Here is a 13,168-nt window from a genome sequence, read left to right as displayed (position 1 = left end):
AATGGATTTGATTCAAACTTAAAATAGTTGTTCCACATCATCAGTCATATCATATGACACAAGGGCCATAACTCTTGCACCAGTATTTCATGAATTATTCCCCCTTTTACTTAGAATTTCAGGTAAAAGCTTTGATGCACTTTCACTCTATCTCAGTTATTACTAAACAGATTTGATTCAAACTTAAAATAGTTGTTCCACCTTATCACCCACATCATATGACAAGGTCCATAACTCTGGCACCAATTTTTATGCCCCCACTTTGGGGTTGGTGGGGGGGGGGGGATATAGATTTGCCCTTGTCTGTCCGTCCGTCCGTCCTTCTGAGAATGTTGTGTCACGCCTAGCTCCAGAAGTAATTGACGTAGAGTCACAAAGCTTTACAGGAATTTTGGTCAGCATGTGTAGTTGTGCACCTGGGGTTTCGTGTCTGGATTCATTCAAGCTTGTAGGAGTTATGGCCCCTGACTTCGTAAAAATTGGTCATTTTAATGTTGTGTCGCGCCTAGCTCCAAAAGTTTTTGACATAGAGTCACAAAACTTTACAGGAATGTTGGTCAACATGTGTTGTTGTGCACCTGGGTTTCGCATCCAGATTCATTGAGTCGTGTAGGAGTTATGGCCCCTGACTAGTAAAAAATTGGTCATTTTAATGTTGTGTCGTGCGTAGCTCCAAAAGTATTTGACCTAGAGTCACCAAAATTTACAGAAATGTTGGTCAGCATTAGCAGTTGTGCACCTGGGGTTTTGCATTCGGATTCATTTAGTCGTGTAGGAGTTATGGCCCCTGACTTAGTTAAAAATTGGTCATTTTAATGTTGTGTCATGCTTAGCTCCAAAATTTATTTGACCTAGAGTCACCAAAGTTTACAGAATGTTGGTCAGCAGGGCACTCGTTTGGCCATTTTTGGGGCCGAATATGGGCCCCATTCCCCTCATAAAATAATATGTTTTTTTCCCCTTTCTCAGAAGAAAATTACCCTGATAATAGGTTGTCTGACACAACTAGATATGAACTCTGTTTCAAGTTATATTAAAGTGCTTCTAAGGAAGGTTACTGCTGCAATATAGGTTCATTAGTTAAAACTGATTGAAAACAGTATTAATAAGTGTGAAAAGTAGTAACATATATATAGCTAAAAACTTCCCCTTTTGTCTTGAAACAACGAAAAATTCCCCTTCTTGAGGGTATGGGTACCTGTCCCCAAAAGTTGTCTAGTGCCCTGGTCAGCATGTGCAGTTGTGCACTGGGGTTTCGCGTCCGGATTCAATCAGTCGTGTAGGAGTTATGGCCCCTGACTTAGTTAAAATTTGGTCATTTTAATGTTGTGTCGCGCGTAGCTCCAAAAGTATTTGACCTAGAGTCACCAAAGTTTACAGGAATGTTGGTCAGCATGTGCAGTAGTGCACCTGGGGTTTCGCATCCCAAGAAAGCATATATGTTTATATGTACATTATATATGGTTACTTTTTGCATGTTTTTTTTTAGATAGCAACATATTGTTTTCCCAAAGTTGATCTGTGTCCTTTGTCATGTAGTGGGGGCATCTGTGTCCCATGGACACATTTCTAGTTCATGAATTATTTCCCCTTTTGCATAGAATTAAAGGTTAATTTTGATGCAGTTTCACTCTATCTCAGTTATTACAAAATGGATTTGATTCAAACTTGAAGTAGTTGTTCCACATCATCAACCTTATCACATGACACAAGGTGCATTACTCTTGCACCAATATTTCATGAATTATGCCCCCTTTTTGCTTAGAATTATACTTATTTAATGTTTTGATACACTTGATCTTTATCTCTCTTATTACTTAATACTTTTGACACAGACTCAAGCTATTATCCAATATCTTTATCCACATTGGAGTCATTTAACACTCCAGTGACAGCTCCAGCTTCATCAAATGTGCCTAGTTTCACTATCCAATATCGAAATAGTCGAGCGTGCTGTCTGCTGTGACAGCTCTTGTTGGGCTTGGAATTAAGTTAAATTTTTCACACTAGTCCATATTCTGCTTAACCTGTTTGTTATATGGCTTTGAAACTTTGACCACTTGTTTACCATCATATTCTACGTATGTAGGCAAGACTACATAACTAGAACAAGGACTTTAAGTCAGGTATGGCCCTTTTTGACATGGAAATAGTTAAGTTTCGTATACCATTCCATATTTTGTCTAAACTGTTTGATATATGGCTTTGAAAATTTGAACACCTGGTTACCATCTTGGTCACACAAAGCCATATAGTGCAAGGCTTATGCAAATCCACAAATACAGGTACATCCTTAGCTCAACTGTACAAAGTATAAGGAGAGCTATCCTACTTGACCCGGCGTTGGCGTCTCCACGTCCCCACCTTGGTTAAAGTTTTTTTACACTTGCTCTTATTTCTTCATAGCTCTGTAATTACTTGATGGATTTGATTCAAACTTGAAATAGTTATTCCTCATCATCACTCACATAATCTGACATAAGGGCTTAATCGGACTCCAATATTTCTTGATTTATCTCCCCTTATTACTTAGATTTTCAGGTTAAAAGTTTTGATGCGCAGCACTTTCATTCTATGTCTGTTATTATTGAATGGATTTGATTCAAACTTAAAATAGTTTTTTATCATCATCACCCACATCACATGACACAAGGTGCATAACTCTGGTACAAATTTTTCATGAATTATTCCCCCTTTTTACTTAGAATTTCAGGTTAAAAGTTTTGATGCACTTTCACTTTAACTCTATTACTGAATGGATTGGATTAAACTTAAAATAATTGTTAGACATCATCACCCACATTATGTGACACAAGATGCATAACTCTGGCACAAATGTTTTATGAATTATTTCCCCTATTTACTTAGAATTTCAGGTTAAAGTTTTGATGCACTTTCATTCTATCTCTGTTATTACTGAATGCATATGATTCAAACTTAAAATAATTGTTAGACATCATCACCCACATCATATGACACAAGATGCATAACTCAGGCACAATTTTTTTATGAATTATTTCCCCTATTTACTTAGAATTTCAGGTTAAAGTTTTGGTGCACTTTCACTCTATCTCTGTTATTACTGAATGCATATGATTCAAACTTAAAATAATTGTTAGACATCATCACCCACATCATATGACACAAGATGCATAACTCTGGCACAAATTTTTTATGAATTATTCCCCCTTTTTACTTAGAATTTCAGGTTAAAGTTTTGATGCACTTTCACTCTATCTCTGTTATTACTGAATGGATTTGATCCAGACCTAAAATAATTGTTCAGCATCATCAACCGCATCATATGACACAAAATGTACAACTCTTGCACTAATATTTTATGAATTATTTCCCCGTTTTGCTTAGAATTATTCTTATTTAGTGTTTTGATACACTTTATATTTATCTCTCTTATTATCCCCCGACGAAAGTCGGAGGGATATAGTTTTGGCGTTGTCCGTCCGTCCGTCTTTCCGTCCGTCCGTCCGTCCGAAGCCATATCTAGGAAATGGTTGGGAATATTTATTTAAAACTTCATATACATGTTCACCACAATGAGTTCTTGCGGCCCGTCAAGTTTCAGTCAGATTGCCCAAGTAACACCAGAGTTATGGCCCTTAGAAGTTTCTAGTGTTAACTATATAGGGTACTATAAATATGGCAATTTCTGCATCATAACTTTTGATTTATTTGACCTAGAACTATGAAACTTAAACAGAATTTAGATCACCATAATGTGGTTGTGTACACACAATTTCATTTGGATTTATTTGTAAATTAAGAGTTATTGCCCTTTAATTGTATAAAAATCCACATATTTGTACATAACAAACTTACCATTTGGTAGAATTTCATTAAATTTCTTTCATTCTTTTCCATGAACATTTATTGTAAACATGTGAAGTTGTGTACCCACACCTGGTCACCCCCTTACCTTGATCACACACCTCCCCCCCTATACCCCGACACCCCCCTCCCCCCACCAAAAAAAAAAAAAAAAAAAAATCATTCCTTATTTTAGATTTTTTTCAAACAAACTTCATATACATGTTCACCACTATGAGGTTATGGGGCCCATCAATTTTAAGACAGATTGCCCAAGTAACACCAGAGTTATGGCCCTTAGAAGTTTCTAGTGTTAACTATATAGGGTACTATATATCTATAGATATGCCAATTTCTGCATCATAACTTTTGATATATTTGACCTAGAACTATGAAACTTTAACAGAATTTAGAGCACTGTAATGTGGTTGTGCACAGACAATTTTGTACGGATTTCTTTTTGTAACTTCAGAGTTATTGCCCTTTAATTGTCTAAAAATCCACATATTTGTACATAACAAACTTACCATTTGGCAGAATTTCATTAAATTTCTTTCATTCTTTTCTGTGAACATTTATTATAAACATGTGAAGTTGTGCACCCACACCTGGTCACCCACTTGCCTTGGTCACACCCCTCCCCCTCCCCCCCCCCCACCTCCCCAAAAAAAATTTTTTTTCATTTCTTATTTTAGATTTTTTTCAAACCTTCCAAGTTGTACCATTCCCCCACCTCACTTCTCCACCCAGTCATGCCCACCACTGATCATGCATCCTCTGCCCCCCCCCCCCCCCCCCCCCTCCAACTTCACCCTTTTTTTTTAGCTCAAGGTGAGCTTTTGTGATCGCGCGGTGTCCGTCGTCCGTCCGTCCGTCCGTAAACTTTTGCTTGTGACCACTCTAGAGGTCACATTTTTCATGGGATCTTTATGAAAATTTGTCAGAATGTTCATCTTGATGATATCTAGGTCAAGTTCGAAACTGGGTCACGTGCGGTCAAAAACTAGGTCAGTAGGTCTAAAAATAGAAAAACCTTGTGACCACTCTAGAGGTCACATTTTTCATGGGATCTTCATGAAAGTTAATCAGAATGTTCATCTTGATGATATCTAGGTCAAGTTCGAAACTGGGTCACGTGCGGTCAAAAACTAGGTCAGTAGGTCTAAAAATAGAAAAACCTTGTGACCACTCTAGAGGTCACATTTTTCATGGGATCTTTATGAAAGTTGGTCAGAATGTTCATCTTGATGATATCTAGGTTAAGTTCGAAACTGGGTCACGTGCCTTCAAAAACTAGGTCAGTAGGTCTAAAAATAGAAAAACCTTGTGACCTCTTTAGAGGCCATATATTTCACAAGATCTTCATGAAAATTGGTCAGAAAGTTCACCTTGATGATATCTAGGTAAAGTTCGAAACTCGGTCATGTGCCATCAAAAACTAGGTCAGTAGGTCAAATAAAAGAAAAACCTTGTGACCTCTCTAAAGGCCATATTTTTCATGGGATCTGTATGAAAGTTGGTCTGAATGTTCATCTTGATGATATCTGGGTCAAGTTCGAAACTCGGTCACGTGCCATCAAAAACTAGGTCAGTAGGTCAAATAATAGAAAAACCTTGTGACCACTCTAGAGGTCACATTTTTCATGGGATCTTCATGAAAGTTAATCAGAATGTTCATCTTGATGATATCTAGGTCAAGTTCGAAACTGGGTCACGTGCCTTCAAAAACTAGGTCAGTAGGTCTAAAAATAGAAAAACCTTGTGACCTCTCTAGAGGCCATATATTTCATAAGATTTTCATGAAAATTGGTCAGAACGTTCACCTTGATGATATCTAGGTCAAGTTCGAAACTGGGTCACGTGCCATTAAAAACTAGGTCAGTAGGTCAAATAATAGAAAAACCTTGTGACCTCTCTAAAGGCCATATTTTTCATGGGATCTGTATGAAAGTTGGTCTGAATGTTCATCTTGATGATATCTAGGTCAAGTTCGAAACTGGGTTGCGTGCTGTCAAAAACTAGGTCAGTAGGTCTAAAAATAGAAAAACCTTGTGACCTCTCTAGAGGCCATATATTTCATGACATCTTCATGAAAATTGGTCAGAACGTTCACCTTGATGATATCTAGGTCAAGTTCGAAAGTGGGTCACGTGCCATCAAAAACTAAGTCAGTAGGTCAAATAATAGAAAAACCTTTTGACCTCTCTAAAGGCCATATATTTCATTGGATCTGTATGAAAATTGGTCTGAATGTTCATCTTGATGATATCTAGGTCAAGTTCGAAACAGGGTCATGTGCGGTCAAAAACTAGGTCAGTAGGTCTAAAAATAGAAAAACCTTGTGACCTCTCTAGAGGCCATACTTGTGAATAGATCTCCATAAAAATTGGTCAGAATGTTCACCTTGATGATATCTAGGTCAAGTTTGAAACTGGGTCACGTGCCATAAAAAACTCGAAACTGGGTCATGTGCGGTCAAAAACTAGGCCAGTAGGTATAAAAATAGAAAAACCTTGTGACCTCTCTAGAGGCCATATTTTTCATGAGATCTTCATGAAAATTAGTGAGAATGTTCACCTTGATGATATCTAGGTAAAGTTAAAAACAGGGTCACGTACCTTCAAAAACTAGGTCAATAGGTCAAATAATAGAAAAACCTAGAGACCATATTTTTCAATGGATCTTCATGAAAATTGGTCAGAATTTTTATCTTGATAATATCTAGGTCAAGTTCAAAACTGGGTCACATGAGCTCAAAAACTAGGTCACTATATCAAATAATAGAAAAAAATGACGTCATACTCAAAACTGGGTCATGTGGGAAGAGGTGAGCGATTCAGGACCATCATGGTCCTCTTGTTTTTTTTTTTCATTTTTAATTTTCTAATTTTCAATCAGTATTTATAATCAACATGTGAAATTTTGTTTCCTCTCCCGTTCCCCTGCACCCCCACCCCCTAAAAAAATAAATATATACATATATCTATATATAGATATATATATTTCCATTCCTTTTTTTTTTTTTTTAAATGTTCAAACCTTCAACATGTTAAGTTGTGACTGCACAAACCTTGCCCTCAGGACATTTGCCCCCCAGGACATTTGCCCCCCAATGAAAAAATGTACTACCGGACATTTGCCCCCCAGTTGAAATGGCAGATAGGACATTTGCCCCCCACTTCTTATTTTTAGAATAGACATTTGCCCCCCAATATTTTTGTCCTATGTCCAGTAGATATACTTTGTTTTATGTTGTTTAATTATCAAAATTACCCTAAAAGGCAATTTTCTGTCAAAAGAAGTGTTTTATTGATAAAAATTTGATGAATATGTTAAGTACATTCAGGTGTTAAGGTAAATAATAGCCTATTATTGAGTGATAAAAGTGCTCATAACAATGTTATAATTTTTTAATTTGTGCAATGTTTTTAACACTCAAACTTGTTAATTTGGCAATTATCTACTAGAAAGATGTAAGAAACAATGACATTGTTATCTACAATATGATAATTATCTTCTACTAAGTTCCTAAAAAATCACTAGGGGACAAAAATATTGGGGGGCAAATGTCCATTTCAGAAATAAGCACTGGGGGGCAAATGTCCTATCTACCATTTCAACTGGGGGGCAAATGTCCAGCAGTCCAGTTTTTTATTGGGGGGCAAATGTCCTGGGGGGCAAATGTCCGGATCCTGTCGGATATATCTTTTTGCCATTCCTCACCACAAACCCTTTCGGCGGGGGATACCAATTCATCGAATTTGCTTGATACTTAATATTTTTGACACAGACTCAAGCTATTGTGCAGTATTTTCATCCACCATTGGAGTCATTTAACACTCCAGTGACAGTTCCAGCTTCCTCAGATATGCCCAATTTCACTATCCAGCATCGAAATAGTTGATCGCGCTGTCTCCTGTGACAACTCTTGTTGTCTTACCTATTTACTTTCTTTTCTCTAAAAATCTCTGGTTATATTTTGACCCCATTCTTACATCAATTCTTCAAATAGTCGAGACAGCTCTTACATGGCTGTAATACAATATGTTTACTAGAACATTGATCAGTCAAGTTAACAAGTTATGTTTGCTATACTTGTATCTGTCATGAACAAATCATGTTTGCTTGTACATGAATCTGTCATGAACAAATCATGTTTGCTTGTACATGAATCTGTCATAAATAAATCATGTTTGTTTGTACATGAATCTGTCATTTACAAATCCTGTTTACTAATACATGAATCAGACATTAAAAGTTCATGTTTGCTCATGCATGAATTAGTCATTAACAAGTCATATTGCTGGTGTATGAATCAGTCATTAACAAATCATGTTTGATAGTACATGAATCAATCATTAACAAGTCATATTGCTGGTACATGAATCAGTTATTAGCAAGTCATGTTTGCTGGTACATAAATCAATCATTAACAAGTCATATTGCTGGTACATGAATCAGTTATTAGCAAGTCATGCCAATACATACAATGTAAATCAATCATTAACAAGTCATGTTTTCTAGTACATGAACCAGTCATCAACAAGTCATATTTGCTAGTACATGAATCAGATATTAACAATAATTGCTAGTAGTAGTACATGAATCACTCTTTTATTGTTGTAGGAGGACTATAAAGAGGGGTGTATACTGAAGACAAAGGATGAACAGGCAATCATCTTCTTCAGAATGGACTTCAAGAAAGACAAGTGAGTATGCATGATGATTAAAGAACAGTTGTTACATTAGAAAAGGAGAATTTTTTTTTTTTTTTTTTTTTTAGCTCACCTGAGCCAAAGGCTCTGGTGAGCTTTTGTGACCGCTCAATGTCTGTTGTCTGTCGTGTGTCATGTATCATCAGTCGTCGGTCCGTCAACATTTTCTAAAAAAAATCTTCTTGAAAACCAGTGGACAGAATTACATCAAACTTCACAGGAATGATCCTTTGGTGGTCCCCTTTTAAAATTGTTCAAAGAATTGAATTCCATGCAGAACTCTGTTTGCCATGGCAACTGAAAAGAAAAACTTTAAAAATGTTCTTGTTCAAAACTGCAAGGCATAGAGCCTTTGATATTTGGCATGTGACATCTAATGGTCCTCTATGAAGATTGTTCAACTTATGCCCCTACATAGATTTATATAGGAAATAACTTTAAAAATCTTCTTGTCTAAAACCACAAGACCTAGGCCTTTTATATTTGGTATGTAGCATTGCCCTGTCGTCCTCTACCAAAATTATTCAAATTACAACCCTGGGATGAAAAGAGGCCCTGCCCTGGGTGTCCCAAATTTAACATAGACTTATATAGGGGAAAAAAATCTTCTGGTCTGAATGTTCAAGGCCTAGGCCTTTGATATTTGGTAGTAGCATTGCCTAGTGGATGTCTAACAAGATTATTCAAATTATTCCCCTTGGGTGAAAAGAGGCCCCGCCCTAGGGGTCACTTGTTATATGAGTTATGTAGGAAAAATACTTCAAAAATTATCAGATCATATTTCCTAGACTGTTTTTAAAATTATAATTACCTGATGACCCCAAGCGATTAGGGGTCACCTGACTGTGACTTGACCTACTGACCTACTTTCTTGTTTTTAGCTCACCTGAGCACAAAGTGCTCAAAGGTGAGCTTTTGTGATCGCCCTGTGTCAGTCGTCCGTCCGTCCGTCTGGCGTCGTCAACAGTTTGATTGTTAACACTCTAGAGGTCACAATTTTGGCCCAATCTTAATGAAACTTGGTCAGAATGTTACTCTTAATCAAATCTTGGATGAGTTCGATATTGGGTCATCTGGGGTCAAAAACTAGGTCACCAGGTCAGATCAAAGGAAAAGCTTGTTAACACTCTAGAGGTCACAATTTCGGCCTAATCTTAATGAAACTTGGTCAGAATGTTACCCTTAATAAAATCTTGGATGAGTATGATATTGGGTCATCTGGGTTCAAAAACTAGGTCACCAGGTCAAATCAAAGGAAAAGCTTTTTAACACTCTAGAGGTCACAATTTGGCCCAATCTTAATGAAACTTGGTCAAAATGTTACCCTCAATAAAATCTTGGTCAGGTTCGATATTGGGTCAGCTGGGGTCTAGAACTAAGTCATCAGACAGGGCATTTGTTTGGCCATTTTTGGGGCCGAATATGGGCCCCATTCCCCTCATAAAATAATATGTTTTTTTCCCCTTTCTCAAAAGAAAATTCCCCTGATAATACACAACTAGATATGAACTCTCTTTCAAGTTATATTATAGTGCCTCTAAGTAAGGTTACTGCTGCAATATAGTTAAATTAGTTAGGAATGATTGAATACAGTATTAATATGTGTGAAAAGTAGTAACATATATGTGGCTAAAAACTTCTCCTTTTTGTCTTAAAACGACGAAAAATTCCCCTTCCTGAGGGTATGGGTACCTGCCCCCAAAAGTTGTCTAGTGCCCTGTCAGGTCAAATCAAAGAAAAAAAGCTAGTTAACACTGTAAGGGCCACATTTATCATTGTATCTTCATGAAACTTGGTCAGAATGTTAATCTTGATGATCTCAAGGTCCAGTTTGAATCTGGGTCATGTAGGATCAAAAACTAGGTCACCAGGTCAAATCAAAGGAAAAGCTAGTTAACACTGTAGAGGCCACATTTATGACCATATCTTAATGAAACTTGGTCAGAATGTTAATCTTGATGATCTATAGGTCAAGTTCAAATCTGGGTCATGTGGGTAAAAAACTAGGTCACTAGGTCAAATCAAAGGAAAAGCTTGTTAACACTCTAGAAGCCACATTTATGACTGTATCATTATGAAACTTGGTCAGAATTTTAATCTTGATGATCTTTAGGTCAAGTTCGAATCTGGGTCATGTGTGTTCAAAAACTAGGTCACCAGTTCAAATCAAAGGAAAAGCTAGTTAACAATTTAGAGGCCACATTTATGACCTTAATGAAACTTGGTCAGAATGTTAATCTTAATGATCTTTAGGTCAATAGGTCAGGTGAGCGATACAGGGCCTTCATGGCCCTCTTGTTTAAGATACAACCTTGAAATTTGGATGACATGTACAGTTTTGCACACCGATCTTAAAACTGACTCAGTTACCATGAATTTGACCTACTGACCTACCTTCTTAATATTTTAGCAACAGTTTGCCATTTGAAACATGTGACTCATATTACTCAGGTGAGCAATCCAGGGTCATCACGACTCTCTTGTTTTTTATTTTCCATAACAGATTTATGTGTATAACCTGGTATGTTTAACAGCTTCAAGTTGTAATGTTGTATGACATAGGTTGTTCATTGAAAGAAGAGGTGAAGACCTACAGAATATTATTATCAGTAACCAGACAATTGAATCCTTCTGGAAAACACATAACATGGCTCGTAGAGAGGCACGAAAGTCTGTGCCATCTGCTCTCAGTGACACCTACCTGTTTAACGGACGAAATGTAGGTGCAAGAGAAAGAAGGGCTATTGTCAACAAAGAACCTGCACCATTAGAAAATCAGTTAGACAAAAAAGGTAATAATATGCTTTACATGTCATTCTTTCTGTTCCTTTGTTATTATAGTTACAACATAAGGAAAGTGTAAAATCTTACATTGAAAATAGTACTGCATATGTCAAAATTCGATATTTTCATTTTTGGAAATGCCAAATTACCTATTTGATTCTGTAAAGGAGGTCCAGGGGTAATATGTGACTGCCAGTTACAACTTCAGCCATCTGGTACTTATTCATGAAAATTGGTCAGGCTTTTAAAATGAGGTTATTTTCTAACAAAATGTACATAATTTCTATTCATGTTGTTGCGCCCCCACTATGAGTGGTTGGGGCATATAACTTTTGTCTTGTCCGTGCGTCCGTCCGAAAAGAGTATTTCATAAAGTGATAAAACCTTGCCTGAGTCTATATCACCTCCTATTTTTATACGTCCGAAGGGACGTATTATGTTATGACGCTGGTGTCCGTCTGTCCGTCCGTCTGTTCGTTAGCAATTTCGTGTCCGCTCTGTAACTCTTGAACCCCTTGAAGGATTTCAAGGAAACTTGACACAAATGTTCACCACACCCAGACGACGTGCAGAGCGCATGTTCCAGATGTCTCGCTTCAAGGTCAAGGTCACACTTAGGAGTCAAAGGTCATATCAGTTTGTTTCGTGTCCGCTCTGTAACTCTTGAACCCCTTGAAGGATTTCAAAGAAACTTGACACAAATGTTCACCACACCAAGACGACGTGCAGAGCGCATGTTCCGGATGACTTGCTTCAAGGTCAAGGTCACACTTAGGGGTCAAAAGTCATATCAGTTTGTTTCGTGTCCGCTCTGTAACTCTTGAACTGCTGGAAGGATTTCAAAGAAACTTGGCAGAAATGTTCACCACATTGCAACGATGTGCAGAGCGCATGTTCCGGATGACTCGCTTCAAGGTCAAGGTCACACTTAAGGGTCAAAGGTCATATATGACTTTGCTTTGTGTATATTGCTCTGCATTGTAGTGCTCTTGTTTTTATTTGGCAGATCTCTTTTTTTGTACTTACAGTAATTTTTTTTTTAATTACTTCCCTTTTATGTTACTATAAATAGCTTATTTTGAAACTTTTTTTATTATTGGCTGTAGGGAAAAACCGAGACCACTTTTCTGTGGTACAACATGGATGGTACCTCCAATTTTAAGGTGTATTTTTACATACCTGTACCTGATAAGGATTTTTTTGTAGACTTTGAATTTTTTTTTTGTTGACTTAGATTTGTTTTTTGAAGTTTTCCTTTTGTTGTTCCAGTCCTTTGGGGCTTCAGCAGTCGAGTTCTTAAATATTTGCTCCCATCCTATGATGTAAGCCTTCGGGCGTATATTGCCCCGCTTGGCGGCGCTCTTGTTTGTCTTGCTGCGCCCCTATTTCTATAGTTATGGCCCCTGAAATAGTCAAAAATGCACATTTTCACCTTGTGACGCTCCTAGCTCAAAAACTATTTGATATAAATTGATGAAAATTTGCGTGTTTTATCATGATATGAACTTGCGCACTTCAATTTTTTTCGTCTGGCTGTGCCCCCTATTTCCATAGCTATGGCCCTTGAAATAGTCAAAAATGCACATTTTCACCTTGTGACGCATCTATCTCAAGAAGTATTTCATATAGATTGATGAAAACTTGCATGAGTCTTTATCATGATTTAAACTTGTGCACTTCCTATTTTTTGTCTGGCTCAGCACCCCCTATTTCCAGAGTTATGGCCCTTGAAATAGTCAGAAATGCACATTTTCACCTAATGACATGCCTAGCTCAAAAAGTATTTGATGTAAAATTCATGAAACCTTGCATGAGTCTTTATCATGATGTGACCTTGCACACTT

General features: G+C 37.2%; 1 protein-coding gene across 1 annotated transcript in view; it reads left to right on the top strand.

Moving 5' to 3' along the window:
- LOC123538173 (protein GPR107-like) overlaps window positions 1-13,168 on the top strand; it is a 34,855-nt gene that overhangs the window by 11,223 nt on the left and 10,464 nt on the right. Inside the window, exons 4-5 of the mRNA XM_045322167.2 lie at window positions 8,452-8,534; window positions 11,103-11,332. Of these exons, the coding sequence (XP_045178102.1) occupies window positions 8,452-8,534; window positions 11,103-11,332 (313 nt within the window). The remainder of the gene's footprint in view (window positions 1-8,451; window positions 8,535-11,102; window positions 11,333-13,168) is intronic.

This window comes from Mercenaria mercenaria, chromosome 15, assembly GCF_021730395.1.
Source record: "Mercenaria mercenaria strain notata chromosome 15, MADL_Memer_1, whole genome shotgun sequence".
Taxonomy (NCBI): Eukaryota; Metazoa; Mollusca; class Bivalvia; order Venerida; family Veneridae; genus Mercenaria; species Mercenaria mercenaria.
The sequence above is the reverse complement of the archived record's forward strand: the minus strand, read 5'-3'. Positions and strand labels throughout refer to the sequence as shown.